Source organism: Numida meleagris, chromosome 2, assembly GCF_002078875.1.
Source record: "Numida meleagris isolate 19003 breed g44 Domestic line chromosome 2, NumMel1.0, whole genome shotgun sequence".
NCBI classification, from domain to species: domain Eukaryota; kingdom Metazoa; phylum Chordata; class Aves; order Galliformes; family Numididae; genus Numida; species Numida meleagris.
Genome location: NC_034410.1, coordinates 113,398,967 through 113,424,009, shown reverse-complemented (window position 1 = coordinate 113,424,009; position 25,043 = coordinate 113,398,967). Strand labels below are relative to the sequence as shown.

Here is a 25,043-nt window from a genome sequence, read left to right as displayed (position 1 = left end):
GCTGGCAAGACCTCTAGGTCCATCTGGTATGAATCCTGCACAAGCAGGGACACACAAAGCGGGGTGCCCAGGCCCATGTCCAGGCAGCTTTTGGAGAAGGGAGAGACTGCAACCTCTGGGCAACCTATGCCAGTGCTCAGGCACCATCGCAGTGAAAAAAATGTTTCCTGATGTTCAGGCAGACACTCCTGTATTTCTGTTTGTGCCCATTGCCTCTTGTTCTGCCACTGGGCACTGCTAAAAAGAACCAAACTCCATCTTCGTTGCATAAAATCACCCTGAGCCTTTTCTTCTTTAGGTTGAACAGTCCCAGCTTTGGGCCTGTCTGGACACAGCATTCCAGGTGTGGCCTCACCAGTGCTGAGTAGAGGGGAAGCGTTACCTCCCATGACCTGCTGATAAGACTTTGCCTAACGCAGCACAGTTGCCATTAGCTTTATTTGTGTCAAGGGTATGCTGCTGGCTCGTGTTCAAGCCGGTGTCCACCAGCACATTTTCTGTCAAGCTGCTTTCCAGCTGGGTGGCTGCAGCATGTACTGATGCCAGGGGTTGATCCTCTGCAGGTGCAGGACTCTGCACTTCTTGTTGAACTTCATCAAGTTCTTGTCAGCTAATTTCTCCAGCCTGTCAAGGTCCCCCTGGATGGCAGCACGACCCTCTGGTGAGTCGGACGTTCACCACCCAGTTTTGTGTCATCTGCAAACTTTCTGAGGGTTCACTATGACCCAGACCATTAGTGAAGATGTTGAACAGAACTGGACCCGTCATTAACTGCTGGGGAATGCAGCCTGCAGTCAGGCTTTGTGCTGATCACCACCCTCTGGGCCGAGTAAGACTTCTCCTTGGTGAATCAATACTGACTTCTCCTAATCACCTTCTCCTTTATGTTCCTGGAAATTGATTAGGATTGATTAGCTGCTCCACCACCTTCCCAGGGATCGACCAGCCTGTAGTTCTGTGGGTCCTCCTTGCTTCTGTTGAAGATAGGTGTGACAGTTGCTTTCCTCTTGTTCCCAGGCACCTCTCCCAGCTGCAGTGATGACTGAAAGATTTTCAAGAGCCTTGAATTCTCATCACATATTGATTAAATACAACCAAAAGCAGTGTCATTGTAGAGGTGCGACTGGGCTTTAAGCATGGTGTTAAATGACACAAGTCTTTTTGATAGAATCTGAGATGTCATTGAATCTCTGGCAAACCCTTCTTAATTTGAAAGCCTCCTGTCTCTAGGTTATAAACTCAGCATGAACATTCTAATGAAATTTCATTATAGTATTTCTGTTGTCAGTTTAGTTAATATTTCTTTAAAGTGTAGTGTATGCCATTAAGGAAAGGCATGTAATGGTTTCTGTGCATTTTCACAGGGTCTGCTGTACTTCAAGCAGGGTTGTAGTTGCATCTGTTTCTCCTGATTCGGGGGTGCATATGTGCATATGTTTCTATTAAAGAAATACATATACAAAATTATAGTTTTAGAAAGGATAGAGTAGGTTTTTTATTCATGCGCACATGCGTATATAAAAATACATAAAATATATATGTAAAAATATATAAAAGTAAATATTTGTGTCCTGGATTTTCCCCATTTGGAGAAAGACACTTTTACATTAGTCTTCCTCAACCTCTATGCTTCTAAAGGAAGAAACACAACTGTCTACATTACATTTACGTCAGATACGACTATACTAGGAAGGCTGCTGGGCACATTCTGTTATCATTTATGATGCTGCGTGTGTGCTTAGATCACATGCTTATGATACAGCCGTAATGCTATGCGTCCAAGCATGCATACTTTACACACGTCAAATACACCTTTGGACTTGTGGCCATTAATGTTCTTGTTAAGGCCTACCTTAAAATATTAAGTCCTGATTTAAAAAAATGTTAAAAACATCTGCAGCATTTGGTCCGTGTTTACAAAGTTATTTTTAATTTCAAAGAAAATGAGAAATGTTTCTTGCATCCTCTTCTCACAGATACAGCACATGTCACTTGGATTCTGTGTCCATCATACTTACACAGCCAGCCTTGAGTGAACATAATGGAAGGACAGGCAGCAATCTAGGTTGACAGGAATTCAAGAAGACAGTTAAAATTAAAGGTTTGGGTTTCTGACAGGCATCTTCTAAATCTTGCTGAAGTATTGTAAGATGTTACCGCCAACTCTTTCTTACTCTCCCTTTACTCCAGCCAGAGACTATCATTTCCCTAGCAGCTGAAGACTAGGAACTACATAGCGAGTCAGTAATCGGTTCCTACGCTTTCTTTGGTGATGAAGTACCATACAAGAAGGATGGCAGAAAAGTAAAAAGGAGTTTGCTTCTGCTGCTCTGGCAGTGGTGGGAGGCTGGATTGGATGGCTGTGAATAAGGGTGTCAGAAACCACTGAAGCACACTTCATGAGAGGGCTTGCAGTGATGTCTTCAGAACCCTCTTCTCTTCAGGTCTCATTTTTTTTCCTCATTTCAGGCACCGAAATCACAGCCCATGCGTCAAGTTTTTTTTTAATGCTTTTGTTATTCTAATATTTTTCAATGTTGCATGTAGTTTTGTTGGGTTTTTTGTTGGTTTTTTGTTGGTTTTTTCTGTTACAAAAATATTGCATAAAAATAGTGTTGAGCATCACTTTGGTTTTACAGTAGAGAGGGTTTATTATACTTGTTGATTTACAGATGAATGTTTTTCTAAGGGAAATTAAGGTTTCTGTTGTTTTCATAGCTGTTGCATAAATTGCTTTAATGAATGTGTAACTGACTGATGCAAAACTTGTATTCACTCATTTTACTAGTACGTTTGATTATAGAAGGTTTTGTGGGAGATTTTGTTGATTTTTTTTTAACTGAGCTGCTGAAAGTATAAGTACTCAAAATAAAACGGTGTGTTTTGTTTTATTATTGTTATTTTTGAGATTGTCTTGCAATCTGACATTCTTGTGTCACATATTATGTCATTTGTAGTGTGTGAACTTCAGGCTCTTTTTGTTACACAGTCACTCATTCAGCTCATCAGATTCTACTTTTTTAAGAGTAAAATCTTGTGTTTGGGACTTGTGTAAATGTAGAAGAAGAATAATTCATGTTATCATCTGCAACACAGTGGTAGATGGTACTGATCTTTCATACGAAAATTACAGAAAATTTACCTATGTAGACTTGTTTTGGGAATAATTTAAAGTACTAGTATCAAATAACAGCAGCAGGCTGGAGAGTTGGGTGGGGAGGAACCTGATGAGGTTCACCAAGGGCAAGCACGGATTCCTATACCTGGAGAGGAATAGCTGCATTCATCAGTACAGGTTAGGGGCTGACCTGTTAGAAGTACGCATAGTTCTACAGAGAAGGACCTGGGGGTCCTGGTGGCCAGCAGGTTGGCCATGGACCAGCAGTGTGCCCTTGTGGCCAAGTAGGCCAGTGGGATCCTGGGGTGCATTAAAAGGAATACGGCCAGCAGGTGGAGAGAGATGATCCTCCCCCTCTACTCTGCCCTGGTGAGGCCACATCTGGAGTACTGAGTCCAGTTCTAGGCTCCCCAGTTTGAGAAAGACAGGGAGCTTCCAGAGACTCTCCACTGGATGGCTACAGAGATGGTGAGGGGCCTGGAGCATCTTCCTTATGAGGAAAGGCTGAGAGAGCTGGGACTGTTCAGCCTGGAGGAGACTGAGGGGTGAATCTTATCAGTGCTTATAAACATCTAAAGGGTGGGAGTCAAGTGGATGTGGCCAGGCTCTTTTCAGTGGTGCCTAGTGACAGAAAGAACAAGGGCCAGTGGGCACAGACTGGAACACAGGAAGTTCCATACAAACATGAGGAAAGACTTTACTGTGAGGGTGACAGAGCACTGGAGCAGGCTGCCCAGAGGGGTTGTGGAATCTTCTCCAGAGATATTCATAACCCACCTGGGTGCTTTGTTGTCCAATGTACTGTAGGGAACTTGCTTTAGCAGGGGAGTTGGACTTGATGATCTCCAGAGGTTCCTTCCAACCTCTGTGATTCTCCGTAACTCACTTGATGTGATTTTTTTAAATTTTTGGTTGCAAGAATTTGCCAAAACTAATGTCTGGGAAATTTCTTAGTGTCTTGATAAGGTGTCACTTCTGCACAAGCTAGTTTATTACCAACTCAAGACATCAGCTTGCATGGCTTTGCTCTTAAACTTTATCTCCTGTTCTGTTACTTTATCTATTGAATTATGGGAGGATCAAGTAGAAGTCCTCATGAGTTTTCGGCACTTGTTTCTCTGTATTGATTTAAGCATTTTATTTTCCCCTGTGAAAAAGCAGAATGTAAACATGTATTTAAAAGTTGCACGTGTGCTAAAGTGCTTTGCTATTTTGGGTCTTGGTTGTTTTCTTATTACATTTAGGTTTAGGTAATGACTTGTTATTCCCTCTTCTTTTCTTTGAATGCTAATGCTCACTAATGTGCTGAGTGACCACAAGAACTCAGGTTTTCTTCTCTGAAGGGGTGCTGCCCAAATCGTTGTTCACAGAAGGAAAAGGAAAGAAGGCTAACTGGTAGTCCCACAGGTTGAGAATTCATAGAATCATTTAGGTTGGAAGTGGCCGCTATGGTCATCTACTCCAGCTGTCAAGCCATCCCCACTATGCCCCCTAACCCATGTTCCTCAGTGCCACATCCACATGGTTCTTGAATGTTTCCGGGGATGGTGACTCCACCACTTCCCTGCACAGCCTGTTCCAATGCATTACCACTCTTTCTGAGAAGAAATTTTTCCTAGTATCCAGCCTATTCCTAACATGCTTGCTTCAGTGTTCTTTCTTGGCCATACGCTAGGATGGAGAAGATGTTTACCATGTGGTAGTTAAGAAAGTAAAATAGGTAACAAAAAAAATAATAATTCTAAATGTATTTGTTAATTATTTGGTCTTTGCTAAACAAAACAGTAAAGCTCTGATTCATTATTTTAAGATTAATTGCATGCTCATGCTATAATAATTTTGTTTCTGCATGTGGATTTAAATCAGTGGTGTAATTAAAACAAGGATGAGTTTGGACAATAGATTTATATTCTTTATTAAAATTAGTTTTCATTAATCATAAGAAATTAATATATGTTCAGACTATATCTGCACTTTTCTATCTAAAAAGTGCATATTCTTTAGATTTTTAAGATAATCTGGGATTCTACATTGCTGTTGTTGCTCAGCAACTTTTGAGAAGAAAACGTTTGCAAAGGCTACAGTTCCTTAGAGAGACAATTTTTGTTATGTAATGAGGAGAGTGGAAAATAAAATGTATCTCAAGGCACTTGAAGATTTTTACTTAAAAAAAAAAAACAACAAACCTTGATGTTACTGAAGTAATGTTAGTGTACTGAGAATTTATTGCTGCTTTTTGTTTCGAGTTGTCCAGCTAATGTAAACTGTATTCATGTAGTTTGAGAACCATGATTTGTTTATGATTATGTAAGAATTAAAACAACTTAAAAATTGGGAGTGTGAGTAATAAGGAAATAGATTTCTGTAATCCCAAGCTCCAATAAAGTTTTAGTTGTAGCTTTCGGTCTCTCATTTGCGTGATGCCTTGTAAGGAGTGAAAACAAGCATGACCAAGTTCTGTTTAGTTGAGAGCGCTAAAATGTGAATGGTAGAACAGGAACTCATGAGTACAAAAGTGGCCTAAAGACTCATTTTTAGCTAGATACAAATGACAGAAAGTGGTTGACTATGCTGTTCATTGACTTGAGTACTGTTGGATTTTTTTGGTTTTCCTTTTTAGAAGTCCTTTTTAACATTTTTGCTATGTATTGACTGTATAATTATATTTCTGTAGCACGTGGAGAATTTCAGTTTTTAGGATATAAGTGATAGCTGCAGAACTAATGTAGAAGTAAATCTTTACACATCTTAATCCCTTTTTCTTTAAGGACCACTACGCCTGGAGAGACTAAACTTCTGGCTTCTGAAGTCTATGACATCCTTCAGTCTTCCAACATGTCAGACATGGACAATGCGAACGAAATGAATTATCGTCGACGGAAAGCTCAGTTTTTCCTTGGCAGCACAAATAAACGTGCTAAGACAGTGGTTTTACATATAGATGGCCTTGATGATTCGGTAAGGAAACCCTCAGCGCTTGTGTAAATAAAGCATACTGTACTGAGATGTGTTCTGCACACAGAAGTAATGTGTTCAAGCTAGTTGTGATATCATCAGCAGTTTCTTTGAGTTATGTTTCATACCACAGGATTTATATAAAATCTTGTGTAAATTGAGCATCCTCAAAATGTCTAAAGATGTTTTTAAGGCAAGTTTCCTTTTTTAACTGCGCTAAAACTACTTTGTTCCTGCTTTTCCTTTCTTTTTCAAGAAAGAATGGAATAAACAAGGTGCCTTCAGCAGTTTCACTCGGTATCTTCTGCTTGTATCAATCTAAAAAATAGAAAAATTTCCTTATATGTAGGAGATCTAAATTGCTGTTTCTTATTAGCCTTAATTTGGAAACACTGGTGTTTTCTTTGAGTTGGTTTTGCTACATCTTTTCATTGACTGTGAGATCTTTTCTACTGTACTGACCAGAATGGCATTTGAGTTAATGAGGTCTCACTGAGTCTTTATATAATGTCAGAATTACTTCTACGGATTTATCTACCGTACCCCTGTAGATAACACCCCAGGGCCATGTTTGCCTTTTTACGGCTGCCAAACAGCATGTAGACTGTTTAAGCATGTTATCCACAAGTGCCCTCCGGACTCTGTATCTTTGGTTTTGTACCCATTTTAAATGATCAAACCTGATCCTTTGCTTTGTTGCTTAACATTTTGCCAAGTAAGCGTGTCCACAACCCCAGTTTATCAACAGCATGCCCGTCGTACTGTTTTCATAAGACCATAGTTAATTGCTTTAGAAATAACATGCTGTTCTAGCTCACTTTATGCAGAGTAAATATTTTTTACAGTTTTGTCTTTCCACCACTTGCTCTGCCTAGAAAGGCAGTTCTTTGTCAAGACCATCATTTTTTGTACTCTGAAGTGTACGTTTCCTGGTTTGGTTGGTTTTTTTTTGTTGGTTTTCTTCGTTGGTTGTTTTTTGTTTTTACGCTTGTAATTGGTTTATTTATTTATAGGTCTCTCCAAGAAAGAAATTTCATCCACTTTGACTGTGAGTTTAGATGTGCTAATTGTAGTCTGATTCTATCTTAAAAACATTTTTGTGTGTACTTTGACATATGGAACCTAGGCAGATATGTGGAGTTTTAAGAGCTGAGACAAAGGTATTCGCTGTTACTCTGAAGAAGTGTAAGAAATTTAGATATTCAGATCCAGAGAGCAAAACTGCAGGGTTCTGTTGTTGCCTGGAGCACACCAGCATGCTTTCTTAGCTCATTGTTGAAGAAAAGAGCAATCTGACTGTGTGCTAGCTGGAGATGTGCAGTGTAAATAGCTCTGTATTTCATCAGTTGATTAAAGAAATGCTAGTGATACTCCAGATTCCCATCCAACAGTTAAACATCCCTATAGTGCTGTTAAAAATGCTGGAATAAGTTGTGAACAATAAAAGCAGCTTAGTTTCATTCAACAGTTTATACCCTCCTTAACCAGCAAAGAATGTTAGCTGAGACACAGGAGTGTTAGGCAGCATAGTAAATAAATGCAGGGCTGTAAATTCCATGTTCTTAGTTTACCTGTGGGTTTTTTCAGTCATTTGGATTAGAGACAAAAAGCTGCTGTTAGGAAAGATGACAAGTCCTAACGTTACTGTGTATTTTGAAACCTCAAATAGTAAGTATTGATTACTTCACTAAGAGAGGGGAAAGGTCAATTGTTATTTAGTGTGCAGTAGGATGTTTTTGTTTTAAGGTGTAATTATTAAATTCGATTATAAGCTTAAAAATAAAAGAAGCAGTAGTTCAAGAATTAGATTTTGATGGGTTTTGTGCCTTATTGCCATAGTTAGGCATACTTTGTGAAAGGTATTTGTTCAGCAAAGCTGGAGGGTACCAAACTTGCAGCTTGTTCTGGGTTCTGAATGGGTGTTGGTAAGTGTTATCCTTAAGAAGTATCTTTACGAAGATGAGTTACCTGATCACTGAAAGTCTTGTTCTGAGTTAAACTGAGGTGCCTAAGGTGACTCAGCTTGGGCTCTCAGAGTAAAAAACCAAGTTCTATTACAGCATTGCCATACAACTGTTCTTTATTTAGGCCAAGAAGCTACAAATGAATTGCTTCTTGTGTCTAAAAGTAGTTTAGATATTCACTCATGGAAGGCAGCCTATGATCTTTGCATCAGATACTTCTTGTATAATAAATACAGCCTGACTGGCAACGTTAATTTTTTTTAATTGTCAAAAATGTTAATTGTTTCAATACGTAAACTTACACAAATGAATTGTTTCATTGCACGCGTTAAACTACTGACAACAAACTGTTTCAGTCAGTTCTTTGAGAGATTAAAATAAGTTTATTTACTTTTTGTGCATGAAACTGTCCCAGGTGCTGACCAGTAGGTATTTGGGAACTAACATCAATATGCTTTGAAATAACTTAGCATTTAAAACATCGCAGAAACTTGGACTAAAAGTTAAAAACATCATTATTTTGAACCTTTGTAATATTGTCAGTTTATTTTTGATACAGTGCATCTTTTCATTTTTTCCCCTCTGTGCTAGCAGTCTCTCCAAATACATTTTATTCCGTTTTGTTACAACTGTCTTGTCATGCACATACTAAAAGGAAAGAAAAATAGAACATTCTAAGATAATATAGAACAGATGCAAGTAGTACAGATCGATGTAATGCTACAGCACAGTAGGCAATGTCACTTGCTTTAAATATAACATTCCAAGGGTTATCAACCAAATATTTTCCCTTTTGAAATAACGCTGTGTAGTGATGTCCATGAGCTGCCACAGATGAAGCAACTGCAAGACAGAACAGCTGCTCTGATGCTTTCAGTCAGTATGGATGCAAGGTGTCTGATAAATAGCAACTTAAACACTAACTACTCATCAATGAGCACTTCAGTCAATCAGAACTTAACCAGAGGGGACTGTTTAGCTGATCATACGGAGAAAAACATTCTTTGCTTTTCAGCATTTTTCTCTAATTATTTACAGTTGATTCCATCCTTCTTTGATTTCTAAAGTGTAAGCAGTTCTTTTTTCTTCTTCTTTTTTTTTTTTTGTGGCAAGAGAGTCTAATATTTGTGCACTGAAATATAAGTCTTAGTTTTTATTTTACGTAATTGCTGTTGAGTAACTACCTGCCTTCAGTCGGATGTACAGGAATTCCTTAGCAATTGTTAGCTTTTACACAGTGTATTATGTAAATACTTTATATGCGGTGCTTTTTTTTTTCCTAGTCTCGAAGAAATCTTTGTGAAGAGGCTTTGCTGAAAATAAAAGGTGTTATTAGTTTTACATTTCAAATGGCTGTTCAAAGATGCGTGGTCCGAATTCGCTCAGACTTAAAAGCAGAGGTAATTGCTCAGTAATTCTCCAGATCCTCACATTATTACATTTCTGTCATGTTAAGTTCTTGATTATTTTTCTTTGTACTTGTTCTAGGCTTTGGCAACGGCAATAGCATCAACCAAAGTTATGAAGGCACAGCAAGTTGTAAAAAGTGAAAGTGGTGAGGAGGTAGGATATGTATCTTTCTAAATAGAAATTTCTTTAGCTTGACTCTATTTCTCATATGAGCACCACTGTGTGCATAACACCTGATGTCATGCAAAATCTTGTAACTGGGACTAATACCCATGCATAAGGAGAACAAAGAGTACTGTATATCAGGACTCATATGCATAGAACACTTTTGTAGAACTTATCACTAAACTGTTTAGAAAGAGGACAAAAATACTGTAATTGTTTCCCTCCTTAAGTATGTTTTCTTGATATGGAAAGGATCAGATTGAAACATTTTTTTGTAGCATTAGTTCCTGAAGTGTTTTTATTTCATAACTATAGTAGAAGAGTTATGTCTTTTGGAGCTGTATCTTTCTTCCATGTTAAGCCAGAGCTTTCTGTGTATATCTTCTAAGCGTAGTAGATTCCAGATGTATCAATTTCTGTACTCACTGTATGTATGGGGAGAGTCTCCCAGCATCTATGCCTATAATCCTGAATATATAACTTCCATTTTTTTTCTTTGAAGGCGCAACATTTGACGTGATTTTATTGTCTTGTGTTTTATCAGATGCTAGTTCCATTCCAGGATACTCCAGTGGAAGTAGAACAGAATACAGATCTACCTGAGTATTTACCAGAAGATGAAAGCCCTAGTAAGGAACAGGATAAAGCAGTGTCTCGTGTTGGGTCACATCCAGAAGGTGCAGCAAGCTGGCTCAGCACAGCAGCAAACTTTCTATCCAGATCTTTCTACTGGTGAACTTGTATTTGGTGTTAAAAGACTGTGTGAGCCAACAGGGGGGCCAGTTTTCCATTGGTGTGGTGAACTGCCAAGTGCAATTTGCAATAAATTATCACAAAAATTTTAGATTACGCAAATGTATGCTGCATTTTACATTTTATTGGACATTTGGCCTGATAGGACGGGGTCAAAGGACAGAGGCCTCCAATCAAATTGTTCCTGTATTTGTTTTTCATGTAGATTTTATTGCTTCACTTTTTAAAAAAATGGGTCCACTATTATATACCAAACATTTATGCGTATAGAGCTTTAAGTTTGACTTCACGTAAAACACATGGTAGGGAGAATCCATTTAACTTAAGACTCAGGGCCTCTGTGAACGAAAAATCGTAATAACTAAATGTGTATTAAGTAAAATGCCCTTTTTATTTCTGCATCCCTTTGGACTAATTTGATTCAATTTTCTGTATTCTGACTTGAGAGAAAAAATATATATAGTCTGCCTCTCTTTTTACCTTCGTTTTTGCCAACCCCTTTCACAGAATGAGCACGATGCTCCCTTTTTGCTCTTAAGCTAGCATCACTACATACTTGAAATTTATAACCATTTTATGTGTATTGCTTTTTTTTTCAGTCTGACTTTAACCATTGGAGTGCTTGAGATTAAGAAATAAGGGATTGAGTAAACACAAGAAATGTGTACATACATTGTACAGTAAATAAACTAGAACATATTTGTAATGATGGGTGTGACTGGCTCATGTATATAAATAATAAATACCACTGACTGCTCTTCAGGCTAGTTGGGAGGACTGTAGCAGAAAAGCTGTGGTCTAAGGTAGTGACAGCCCATTGCGGCTCTGTCTGAGGAGGGATAGAGACTGTATTTGGTTGAGAAATGGTGTTCACTGTTAGGAAATACTTAATGGTAACTGAAACTTTATGAACTTGAAGAATAAAGCAGAACTGAATGCCTCTTTTGCCACAGTGCCACTCATAAATTTAGACTTTAATAACCCTTTTTATTTTTTTTACCTAACAGATGTGACATGTAAGTTCTCTCCTCTTGTCTTTCATTAGGATTCCATAAAAGTACATCAGCTTGGACAGGCTTAAAAACACGTACAAACAATTTGCTTTACCTTGTTACTTACAGACAGTATAGATTTAAAGGTGTCTTATTAATTTATGTGACCAGAAATGATAATAAAAGTAAATCTTTTGTAGATAGAGACTAATATAGATCTGAGCTCTGAGTATGCACTGTATGCCTGAGAGGATTCAAAACACAGTGCTTGAAAACTGCAGTGCCACTGCTTTGTTGCACTAGAGAAGTACAGCTGAGAACTTCAAATAATAATATAAACCTCATTATCCCATGCTTTTTTTTTTTTTTTTTTTTTTGGTGGTAATATATTTGCTATATTGTTAACTATTTTTACCACTTTGGAGACTCGGAGAAAAAATTTAATGCATCAAAGTTATTCCCCTGTGCCCGTGCACAAGGAATAAAAGGAAATTCACAGGCTGCTGTAATACTGCGGAAATGCAGAGGGATGATAATGTAAAATAAAAACACAGATCAGAGTTCACCCACCCAAGTTATTTGTCATTCTTGGACAAAAAACAAAGAAGCTTGTTGGCAGACTAGGTGTCTCCTGTTTTTTAATATAACTAGTTTATTTTTGATTCAGGTTTACACGCACAGATTGAAAATACAGGCTTTTCAGAGCATGTATTGCTTTAAATATGTAATACTACTCATATTGTTGTCTAGAATGTTACAGTACCAAATGTGTTTAAAAAGTCCTCTGTTCTATAGCCATGAATGCAGAGTTTGTTTTTCTGCATTAACATCTGTTTGCATTTGCATTGCTGCACATCTATTTGCTAAAAGACTACACCCTTTGGATATTAATGGTTCAGTACCAGTAGGTATTAAGTTTGTTTGTGCATTCGGTCTGTAGATGTGCTTTTATGACAGTATTGCAGCTCTTGTAGAACAGTTTAAGGCATCTGTAAAAGTTTTTGAAATATATTGTAAAATAATAAAGGATAATATAACTAAAAATACGACTGCTGTTGGCTTTTTAAAGGTTGTGACATTCGAGCTTTTTGTGGTACTAAAAGTGCATTGTTATCTTATTTAACAGAGAGGAATGCAAGTTAAGAGTCTTAGTGAGACCTTTGCCTCATATCACAGTGAGTTTTTTGTATGGTTAGAGCGCACTTCCATTTCAAACGAAGCTTTTGTAAAGAATGGGTAAGTAGAAGCTGCTTAAGGACATCGTCTCTAATTCATTCTTAGGCTTTTTTTTAGAACATCAGTTTTCTTTGACTGGTGGTGTGTAGTTCGTATTTTCTTAGGGAAAATAAGCAACCTTCACTGTGGTAGCTGGTTTTGAAAAGCTTTCTGTAAATAAAAAAAAACGGCACACAGTTGATGATTTTATGATGATTTTATGCTTTTACTTTTTCAGAGGTCACGTGAAAGGTAAGAAAGCCTTTTGACTTACAAAGGTGAAAAATAAATAAATATAAAATAGAGGCTTCCAGAAAGAATTTGAACTGGGAGACAGCTGTGGTCTCACGTTGCTCTAGCTATTCCTTGCTTTCCAAGGAATTCACTGCCTTGCATGATGCTTTAAGATCCTGAATTGTCCTAGGGTAATACCGGTGCAAAGCATAATAGAGTAATCACTACCATGTTTCTACATAATAAGAGCAAATGCTGATGGGATAGGTAGAGGCAAAATTGAGATTCATAGCTGTGCCTCAGTGAACAGCTGTCAGAGCACTGTAAGCATTCTGAAGTATTATGAAATACAACATAGTCTTGCTTTCCTGCTCCACAAACACCTATGGCTTATTCTGTACAGAAATAGCTGATGTTGCTGAGCTTTGCCATAGGCCGTATAAGCTGGTGGCAAGTGTGCTGTGTGGGTCTAATTCAGAAGAAAACATTGAATACCTAGGCAGATGCAAACTGGCAGGTGTGAAGTACTCCTATAACTGCATGCAATGTAAAATAAAATGTGGGTGCTCCTTTTTGCCTGTGAACAACTCCAGCTGTCAACTAGCAGAGTTTAAAAACATATGTAATAAAAATTAGCAGCAGCATTCTGTACTGTATTCCTCTTCCAGAAGGCTGTCCTGTTTCTTCTTCTGCATCTATTTTGATTTCCTAAAATCTGAGCAAATCTATTGGTGAAAATTAAGGATTATGAAAATAAATAAAGATAGGGATGAGAGTCGCTTCTCAATCATCTCATGTTCCATTTGTAATTCTTAGGAAAAGTTAAAAGCCTGTTATTTGGCAGGAGGGGTCAGCGACGGGGTCACTGGAGACTTCTTCAGTCAGGTACAGCAGCTAATTAGCCTCAGGGGTGAGACTTGCTGTTAAAATTCCTGCTCTAAAGCTTTAGTGTACAGCTGTCCCATTTCTTGTTTACATGGAGCGGGCAGTGCACCACCTGTTTTGTCTGCTTTTCACGCGGGATTGAAAAAATCTGATTTAAATTGTCACTACTTTGCATGTATATTGGTTAAAACATAGAGTAAGGTATACCTGTGTAAGTTGATGCGTACAGAATTTAAGTATTAAAATTTCTTCATGTTATTGTTCATTTATGCACCGGGTTTGTTAGTGACTGGAAAAGCTAGAGCTGTGGAATAAATTCAAAGCCAGTGAAACAGCTTAGAGTTGTTTGGAGATACAGAAGTATCTCGGAGATGATGCACGCTTTTACCATGGTTGTGTGCCATTTGCTGTGGTAGAAGTTGATTCTATTGAGCTAGGCTGCTCTCCAGGTCCTTCCCAGTGGCTGGGCCTCGGCCTGCGGGAAAGCTGGGCACAGCCCATTGCTCACAGCACCACTTCACGTTTGAGGCCTGCTGGTTGCCCACTGCTTGAACTGCTGGTGCTTGTGCTGACCTGACCAGGTTTCCCAAGGAGCTAATAAAAGCAGAACTAAAGCCACGTTCACCAGATACGAAGCGCTTTCATACCAGAAGCCTATGGTAAAATATGTGAGTGGTGTAGAAAGGCCTTCTGAATACTAGCTATGAAAAACAACACCACAAAGCCACCATGCTGCAGGAGCGTTGCTTTCATATCTGCTCGGAGCACTAAGTGTAAATCATGGAATCATAGTATCATAGAATGGCTTGGGTTGGAAGGGACCTCAAGGATCAGCAAGTTCCAACCCCCCTGCCACAGGCAAGGCCAGTAAATGATGAGGAAAAGGGTGTGCAGCTCATCTGTTTCCAAATATTGCCTTGCTCTTTATAGCCTTTTCCAGCTGGGGTGGCTCTGGCTGTGGGTGTGCTGGCATGTAGCTATGGGGAGCCGCCCTCTGCTCCTTCACAAAAAGGGAGGGGGAGCAAGCAAGCATGTGCACGGTGAGCAGGGGGCAGCCGGCACGCTGCTCTTGTCTAACGTCCCACAGACACACAAACATCCATAACATGAGCTCTTTGCAAGGCGTTTTTACGCCGTCCTCATTTTACAAACTGCAACTCCTTTTATCTAAAACTTGTTGGGAATCCTGGCAACTGCGATACCTTGTGGGCTGACTCTGACTTGTAGTGCTGTTACAAAACCAAGCTGAGCTGCTTTCCATTAAGAGAAGACTTTGCTTGGTCTGGCCTGGAATAGGAAAGTTATAATAGGGAAGTATAAGAATAATAGGGAAGAATCCAAGGTGTGTTAATTTGTACTAAACTTGAAAGGTCAGAGAGAAGATGCCGGATGGGGAATCCTGTTTTTGGGAATTATGGGAGAAAGGCGAGGGGAAGCTGGAAGCAGGTTCCAAGGGAAAACAAGCTTTATACTTGGGGAAAGCTGTTCCTTTTTGCCAGAGGAAGAGTGCTGATTTATCATTAGATGAGACTGTCTAAAGATGATGGTTTACCTTGTATTATTGCAAAATTAATTTTATTCTGAATAAAAGCTTGAACTACCGTAATAGATTTTTGATTATAAAAACCTATATTGTTAATGTGAAAGTCCCATGGTTAATGCTGACAAAGTCATTTGTGTTCATTATCTTGGTATGAAACTAAAAGCTTATACACTGTCCCTTGTTTTCATGGCTTTACCCCTTTACTAAAATACGTGCCGTAATGTTTTAGCAAATAGCCATTATTGTTTATACACTGTAATTCAGCGGGATGTAGTAAATGGCATATTTTAAGGAGTCTATTTCTTTGCATATAAAATATCTGTAAAGCTTACTGGAGGTGAATAGTGGCTACTACTTAGCTCTCAATTGTTGGCCACATTACTGAAACGATGAAGATATATCACTGGCTATAATAGGGAAATAGCTGCCATTTAACACAGTTGGGCATTAAGGCTGTCATTTACGCTGCTGAAGCAATCTTATTATTATAGTGAATGTAGCTGCTTTTGTTTCTCCATATGTGTAGATGTTCTGGTGTATAAAAAGCATTGCTGTTCGTAACAGTAAATTATGTGAGCTAGAAGGATGCTGTTGCTATTTAAATAAAGTTTTACCTGGTCCCTTTGGCACAATAAGCAATGTCAAATAATGGCTGTTTTGAGAATCTCTTCCATTGCAGTAATTTCAACAACAAAATCACTTTGTGCCATCCTCATAAATTTTGTTCTAAGAAAAATCAGAGTAGGTAAAATCCTGCCCTTGTATATAAACCTTCACAGTGAGAACAGCTTCTAGAAACAGGACTTTCATGGAATCATAGAAAATCCCGAGTTGGAAGAGACTCATAAGGATTATTGAGTCCAACTTTGCATTGCTTATTACCGAAGTGAGAGATGCACAAATACCCATTGCACGGTGAGGGCCCTGCAAATTAAAGTTGGCCACTTCTTGTCCTTCACCTGGGATGTCTCAAGAGTCATGACTTCTTTTGTGTTATGTCTGCAGTCTGTATTTGTGTGCCCGGGGGAGATGAATTGAGAACTCAGCTGTTTTCTTCTTTCTTCGGTTTTCACTGTACTGATTATAAAGAACCCTGGCTCAGGTTTCACTAGTGCTACAGTTAAACAGGCACAGTTCAATCAGGGCTGTATAAATTCAGAATGGGAAATTATAGTTAATAGGGAAAACCACCAAAAATATTTCTAGGATTTTTAAATGTTGTAATATATCTAAATTAAAAATAAATGCTTTATGATACACTGTTCAAAATGTACAAGATAACACATTACAGAAGCATGATGCTGACTTCTCTTTAGAGTGGATTGACATCTGGGAAAATACTCCAAGAGCTAGACTTGATTATTACTTGTGAAGAAAAGACCTTTAATGTGTAAAAGTAATTTGCATTATTTACAATAATTAGAATGGGAAGAAGAGAGGACAAAAACTAATGCCACAAAATAAAAGCTAGGATGCAGCATAGCCCCATCACTTATTTGTTCCTTGTTCTGTCCCCATTGCCACCAGCCTGCAGCATGGCCTGTGAACAGAGGTGAGATGCTGCTGGATGATTGTGGGGCAGGAATGTACCCTCTGCTCACGCAAGACTGTCATTAAGAGAAAAATAGTGGGGCCCGCAGGTGTTATTTCCATTAGCTCTGCTGCTATTACTGCTTTAATATTCCTATTGATATCTCGCAAAGAGCCAAATCCTGAAAACGGACTTTTGTCTTTAGGAAAACCCCTCTGACCAGCCAAAGTACTAGAGCTCAGGAGCTGCATCCCAGTGTCATACTATTCTGGCTAAGCAGTGCTAAGGCTGTAGAATTACAGAATTCATAGAATCATTAAGGTTGGGAAAGCCCTCTAAGATCATCTAGTTCAACCATCAACCCATCGCTACCATGCCCGCTCACCATGTCCCTCAGTGCCACCTTTCCTGAACACCTCCAGGGATGGTGACTCACCACCTCCCTGGGCAGCCTGTTCCAGTGCCTCACCGCTCTTTCTGTGAAGAAATTTTTCCTAATATCCAACCCGAACCAATATTGGTGCAACTTGAGGCCATTATCTCTTGTCTGAAAATATTTGTGTTTGGGTTGTGGGAAGGTCAGCCAGCACAAGGGGAGGATAGAGAGGGGAAACCTGAAACAAATTCTCCATTTGCAAAGTGGTGGGAAATTTCAAGTCTTGCTTTCACCTGTGTGCTGTGTGCCCAGTTCTAAATGGTTTTGTGCTTAAATACTGTCAATGCATATTTTGTGTCCTTTAGGGTGGGAACACCAAACCTTAAAGTGTACTGCTGAATCCTGAGCACCAAATTGCATGGTGCAGGGGTCCCTGAAAGCCTTGCTTGGAAGGCAGCTGCACAGACAAACCTCCTGGCTTAGCCAAGGGGACAGCAGCAAAACTGCAACTAAGCATTGCTGGGGCTTATGGCAGCTGCTGAGTGATGAGACTGGGATCAATGAAGTGCATGATAACAGTACCCAGCAAACTTCCGATATCTGATCCTGCTGACTGCAGCCCATCTTGAGTAGCCACCTACTCTTAGGCAGCTGGCATCAGCTACTCAACCAATCCCATTTACTTTCAATCACACCATTACTACAACCTCCCTCCTCCATCTGTGTAAACATATGTCTTTGTTAAACACCACCATTTGTACAGGATAAAAATTGTCAATGCTGACAAAAGTGCCCCCCACATAATGCTGTTGTGATTGCTGTGCTCTCCTTAAGCTGATTCTAAAGAAGTCTGTGAGCTGTTCAATATCTATTAATGGGAAACTTTCTTCCATGGAAATAAGGCATAGAAGCATAGAATCATAGAATTGCTCAGGTTGGAAAAGACCTTCAAGATCAACAAGTCCAACCGCAACCTAACCATACTACCCGAAAGCCAAGTTCACCTTGTAAAAATGATACATACATTTTGTCTGTAGGTAATGGTTTTCCTTTTCTAAGACTCACCTCTTCTAAGCCGTATATAAATAATTAGTAGCATTTTGCAATGCCACAGAAATACCCCTGAGCAGTCACTGTATCATGTACAGTCTTTTCTGCTATCTTTGCGTTGTCTTGGCAAGGACGTACTTCCCTCAGACCTTCCTCCGCCTGGCTCTTAAATCTGGCAAGGGAAGGAGCTACACATCTAAGGAAAATGTTTGGTTTAAAGTTGTTGCACCACACTTTCTTCAGAAGTGACCATGACTTGCCCCTATAGGTGAGTTTTCCCTTTTCTTCTCCCTGTAGTAAGCTAGGACAACACTACAAGACAACTGGACCCCAACATAGCCAGCTCTGGACCTGAGCAGCTCGCTGTCTGGGATTTTAACTCCAGAGGCTGGTACAGAAGGCAGGATAAACTGGAAAACTGTACTGTAAACAGCAGTAAAATTCACAGAGCAAAAACCCAGGAGACTATATCTGATCTTCTCATCTTACTCCAGCATCTCCCAGCACAGACCACTGTGAAATCCCTACCAAGTAAGTAGGCATTTTCTTTTGAGTAGACCAGCTTCCTCTCCTGCATACTTTGTTCTGTTTTGTTCATTTATTTTGCTGTTACTACAATGCTTTTAAAACGCTCTTTTCATTCGTTCCATCCTGGGGTTACTAAATACGTAGTTAACGGCCGGGAAGGCCGGGCAGGGCGGCGGCCGACCGCTAGATGGCAGCATGGCAGTGCCGCTGCGAGCGGGCCCGCCGCGCTGCTCCTGTGCGGCGCTGCTGGTCGCTTCCTGAACGCTTCGGGCAGTTGGGAGGGAGCGAGCGCTGCGTTTTGCCCCTCTCACCTGGATCTCGCTGTGTTTTTATTTATTCGTTTGTTTTTAGAACGAAAGCTTCCTGTGGAGGTAAAGCTTTGTCTCTAGCTAAAGGCAGCTGTTTGTTCTCGCAGTTAATTTATTCATAACTGCTAAGACAGTCTCAGGTACACTTGAAACTGTGTGGTGGTGTGTAAAACTGTGTGTATTTGTGTTCCACGTAGCACCTGCATGAGTGACAGAAGTCCTAAGGTGACCTACTGGCAGGACTGCAAGCACGGGCTGATTTTATCTCTGTGTTATTCTGTAAAGAGAGGATCCTGGTATAACTGAAATCAGAATTTAGCCCAGGCTCTTTGCAAATACATAGAATCATTTAGGTGAAGACCTCTAAGGGCATCAAGTCTGACCATCACTTAACACTACCAACTCCACTGCTAAGCTATGCCCCTTAGTGCCACAGCCAGATGGTTCCAATGCCTCCCCACCTTTTCTGTGAAGAAACTCTTCTTCACATCCAATCTAAACCTCCACTGGTGCAACCTGAGGCAGTTTCCTCTGACCTGTCACTTGTCACCTGAGAAAAGAGACTGGCACCCTTCTTGCTGCTGCTTTCAAGTCGTTGTAGGGAGCAATGAGGTCTTCCCTCAGCCTTCTCTTCTCCACAATGAACAACTAAAGTTGCCTCAACTGTTCTTCATATGTTTTATTTCCTAAAAAAACAAGCCACCCTCTTGTTTTGTTCATGCCACCTTCTAGGCTGTGCTTTGTTTACAGAGAAGGGATATGTCTTATGCTCCAGTCTTGAGAGAAGTATTTGTGCCCAGGCCACAGCAGTTGCCCAGAGGTCTGTGGATGGGGTGTCTAACAGCAACTGAGGCTGGTGGTCTGCACGTTGGTCTGCACAGCGCAGCGCTGGGCCTTCTGCAGTGGGTTTTCACCCCGTGTCCCTATAGCCCGTTGGTGTGAGTTAGAATCACAGAATATTTGGAGTTGGAAGGGACCCACACAGATCATTGAATCCAACCCCTGGCTCCACACAAGATCACCCAAAATTCATACCCTATGTCTGAAAATGTTGTCCAAATGCAACTTGAACTCCGGCAACTTGGGGCTGTGACCACTGCCTTGGGCAGCCTGTTCCATGCCCTCTGCCCTCCACCCTCCTCTGGTGCAGAACCTGTCCCTAACCTCCAGCTGCCCCTCCCCTGATGCAGCTCCATGCCATTTTCTCAGGTCCTGTCACTGTCACCAGAGAGCAGAGCTCGGCGCTGCCCCTCCGCTCCCTGTGTGAGAAGCTATAGGCTGCTATGAGGCCTCCTCTCAGTTTCCTCTAGTTGCTTTCTAAATACATGAATGTGAGCAATGCCCCTCTTCTTCATTTATTCCAGTGTTTCTGTTGGCATTAGATACCTGAGAGGCACATAAACGAAGAATTAATGAGAGGCACAAAAAAGCGGTCACCATTCTGTTTGTGTTTAGTCTTTTTTTTGGATCATAGTTAATGTCCCTGGTTAACGAGGGCAAAATCTGAGATCCAAGTTACGCTACTGTATATTATCGTTCAGAAAGTACTGTCTTCCTGCAGCTTGGAGATTAGCTTCCAAAAAATAGAGGAATTAGTCATGAAATTAGAGGAAACTAACCCAAATGTTATTTATACATATAATGTAGTAAAGATCCCAAAAAGTATTTTAATTTGGGATAAAGAAGAGATTCAGTTATGTTTTGGTTTGGTTTGGTTTGTTTTTCCATAGGGCCTTGTAACTATTTTATTCTAAAAGAGACCAAGCAGAAATAAATACATATTTTTTCTTCCTGTAGGCCCTACTTAAAATATTTTACTGAAAAATCAGTTAACTTGGTCACATGTGTGTGGATGCATGTGCATACTGGAGAGAGAAATGCTCTTGTTACCTGGACTTTCTGATATAGGCATCAGTTTTTTTGTAGATTTCAACCCTCCAGTGCTCATTCAACAACCATGTTCTATGCAATATATTAAAATGCTAAATTTTATCCCATTCTTATAGCAATAAATGCTTTTAACATTTTAGCAGGATGATTGTACATGGGACACATGACTGTGTTTAGCCTTGTTTCCATCATGGGACTTTTCCAACAGAAGTCAGCTTGGTGGGTGGGCAAAGCCACTGACCAAGAAGATCGACCATGCAGTAATTTTTGGAATGCCTTTGTGTTGTGGCCCCACCTGGCCTAGTATTAGACTTGCTGACCTTGCTTGTCAGTGCAACTGAAGATGTTGGTGTAATGTCAACTAATGTAGAATTAAATACCCTTCTGAGGTCTCTTGACATTTTCCTGAGGATTGGACACATACTACCGGAACGAACTGCTCAAAACCAGGGATCTCGTTGGTAAAATAAAAAAATATGGTTATAACTATACTATATAGATGAAGATACCAATATTCCATACAGAGAGAAACAATATAAATGAAGTTGTGGGTGTTACTGACTACGCTACCAAATATTTTGATACCGATTAAAGCATAGTGCCACTAGAGACGTTTTCTTCGCAACATGAGACAGAAGTACAAATACTGACTCAGAAAATGACAGTGGGGATATGAGCTAGTGCCACAACAGATGTATAACAGCAGAGAGGCATGTATAGCAGTGTGATTCAGGAAAAAACGGGCATAGGATTGTGTGCTATGGAGATGACAGAAACTGAGTTTTCTCATGTGAGGATGGAAAAGAGATTTTCTCCCATCAGTCAGGCAGAGAAGGGAATTCAGACACAGCCTTAACAAAAGTCCCAAGTGGGAAGGACTCATGGTAAAGCTGGATGGTTGCAAACCATTGGCTTATGATGAGTTTCATTGTTCAGTACTATTTTTTTGTTGTTTTTTTCATGGTTAGCCTGTATGCGATACACAGTATTTGTGTGAAAACTTCCAAGATACCTTGATAAAAGTAATAAACTCTTGATATTTTACTCAAAGTGAGATTTTTAGTCTAGAGTTCAAGACTCAGAATGTCTCCTTTGACCTATATCTGTCTTGTATGGACAACCAAAAGTTACCTAAATTCAATTTGGCTTCAAATGAACAGGCTTCCAGAGAACACTGGTAGATATCAGCCTCTGTGTTGTCCTGTTCACAGTACACGTCTAATAGTTCAGTACACAGAGACTACCGGTTCTTCTTTTATGTCTAATATATGCTATTGCAATTGCTATCTGATTAGTAAGATTAAGAAGCCACAGTGGGAACTGAAAACAGGAACAAACCATTGAACACAGGCATTCAGTGAATCCAGAAGCAAAATGAGCATTTTTCATTAATATTTTAGCAAAACTGGATTCTTTCCCCAGATAAAACAATGCTATAAAATAACACAGATTCAACATCTGCTGGATCTTCATTAGTTTAAGTGTTATGGTTTGATTTCATGAAATTTTATCAGCAACATTTAAAAATGAAGTAAAGAGAGTGTTTTTCCTACAAATACCAAGGCCTTTGTGCAACAGGAACCTGTGCTTATTTGCTGTTGGTTTTTGTGGTGCCAATTTAGCATTAACTCTTACTGTTTCTTCTTTCTCTAGGTAGAAAAGTCAGTTGGTGTCAAGTAGCAGCAATTTTTGGCTGATGATCCCAGAGCTCTGGTTCTCTGCTATCCCCATCTGACTTGGGGGTCATCAAATCGTTCATGCTTCACTTGGGCAAGAGAGGGCGTTGTTGTGTTTTCCTTCTGAAGGTGGACATTAATGACATTGCTCAGATGAAGTGGGAGTTGATGGTTTGGTGGATCTTCTGCCATGTGTGCTGATGTCTGCATGCCAAATAGAGAAATGCCAATAGAGCACAAAGCCCTGTGCAGAAGTATGACCACTAAGACCACACGTAATAAAATGAACACATACTTGTATAGCTAGGCAGAATCTGTATAAATTCCTTAGACTTCTGTGTGAAACTTGTTAAAGGTTAATCTGTAGCATTTTTCCTGCTTCCTTCTCAAATACCCTGTAATGGGATCAGATCAGCCTTAATCTCCTGCTTTCCAGTTGACCCTAGAGATGATTAGACACACGAGACTTCTAGACTAGAGACTGATCTCTTTGTGAGACTGCAACACTAGGGTTGTTTAGAGCAAATGTGCCTTCATTTATTGTCATAAATAGCATCTAACAGAGACAAGCAACTGGTGGTCTTTGCAGTGAGGAACACTAATTCCACTGGTGTGACTGAGTGCATTTCATATTATGAGCAGAGTAAAAGGAAGGTGGTCATATAGTTGTTCAAGTCGGTCAGACATGTAACAGCCTCTCACTCTGTGTTTTATCACTGGTGTCTCCTTAGCATCAGAAATTCCAGAAACAGGGTTTTTAAGAAAGTTTCACATTGAGGTGAAACAGATAGACTGACATCTGGAGATGTCAGTCCAAACAGAGGTGACATAGGAAGGCAGGGAGGAAGACAACTAGCTGTCTCTAGGTTGCTAAGGCAGCGAAGTCATTGGAGCAGGATACCCTAAATAATGCCAAAGATGGCAGAATGAGAGGGCATATATGTAAAATCTGGCATTACTAAATGAAGAAGGGATTGTTTAACTTGATATACAGGCAGTTTCAACTCTGAGAAATGTGCATTGTGGGCAATTGTTTTCAGATAATCTTAGTTTCATTACAATGATTAACTCTTTTGGCATGGTTTTCTCTTCGTTAGAGTAACTTGTGAGGTGCAAGGGTGCTGCCTATAGAGTATTAAGTACATAAGAAAGAAAATCAAACATTGCTGAAAATAGGAAGTTCAACCTTATTGAGCTGTGCAGTATAAAGAAAAGTCAGAAAGGAAAAGAAGATGGTGCTTTACTGCATTTGTATATTGTGCACAGTACAGAAAATCTGCAACCACTAAAATGCCCAAACACCTTTAATTTGGAATCAAAAGAATCTTGAACTGACATTGGCACTTGCCTGCTGTCTGGTTGCCTGATTCTCATTCGGTTAGGAGACAATTCATTTGTCACTGCTTGGCTTGAAACATTGAATGGGTGAGCTTACTGTTTTTTATCAATACATCACCAAGGGCCTACAGTCTCTTTTTCTCAATTCTTTCTCTTTTCAGAGTCCCGACAAATGCTGCTGCACTTGCTGTGCATGGCCAGGCATCTCAGGATCAGAGCTCATGGGCTCACATAATGACTGCAGAAGATTTTAAGAAACACTTGATACTGAAAGCAGTGCTGGGCTGTCAGTAGGTGGTGTGCCAGCATGAAATTGAGTAAGGCATAACACTCATGAGTGAAATCCTTTAGGTAAAATACAGAGCAAAAGAGGTTCTACCTACAAGACAGTACTCTGTGGTACTCCTTGCAAAATATTGTTGAATTAACATCCTTGTTGCCAGTGCAGCCCATGGAGGTTCGTTCTGTGCATGTTTGCATGTGATTTCTAGTGTAGAAATCAGATTTGATCTGTATGTTGAAGGCGTTTGTGATCTTGTAAGCATGCGTCTAATAGGTGGAGCACTGGACCACTTGGTTGAAGAGTCTTGTGTATGTGTCATAATCACATAAGTTAAATTCAGCTTGCTGCTTGTAGAGCTGTCAGCCTGAATGCTCTCGAAATTAAGTTTTCACAGTTCGCCATCTGGGTCCTGTATGAAGGCAAAAATGTTTCCCATCTCTAGTATTACGTATTAAGAGACAAAAATTTAAGTTTTCTATACACCTGCCATACCCACAACTTGGTACCAATTATGGTCAAGAGTTTTCTTGGAAAAATAACCATATAACAAAGCAAATATCTCAGATTATGAGAGGTATTTAGCCTAGAAGTTTCAAGTTATGCTTGACCAGAATTACATGCTAGTCCTCATCACTGTAGTTAAAAGTTTTGATCTCTTTGCTCTTGTTCAGGCAAGAAACCTACTCACCTAAGTGGTCTGAAAAGCTTACATCTTTAGTATTTAACTCTCCAATGGTAGGATACATTTGTCATGGAGATTTAATTGAAGCTGGTTAGGACCATAATGGGTGATTTCAAGCAATCATAAGGGTTAAGTTAGATAGGTGGC

The 25,043-nt window shown here is 39.8% G+C and overlaps 1 protein-coding gene across 3 annotated transcripts in view; it reads left to right on the top strand.

Annotated features, from left to right (window-relative positions):
* ARMC1 (armadillo repeat containing 1) overlaps nucleotides 1-12,403 on the top strand; it is a 32,225-nt gene extending 19,822 nt beyond the window's left edge. For 2 of the 3 annotated variants that reach the window (XM_021386761.1, XM_021386759.1), the window contains exons 4-7: nucleotides 5,887-6,076; nucleotides 9,321-9,437; nucleotides 9,526-9,600; nucleotides 10,157-10,348. In XM_021386761.1, the coding sequence (XP_021242436.1) occupies nucleotides 5,887-6,076; nucleotides 9,321-9,437; nucleotides 9,526-9,600; nucleotides 10,157-10,348 (574 nt within the window). Of the gene's footprint in view, nucleotides 1-5,886; nucleotides 6,077-9,320; nucleotides 9,438-9,525; nucleotides 9,601-10,156 lie in introns of all 3 variants that reach the window. The other variant, XM_021386758.1, reaches the window with a different exon arrangement.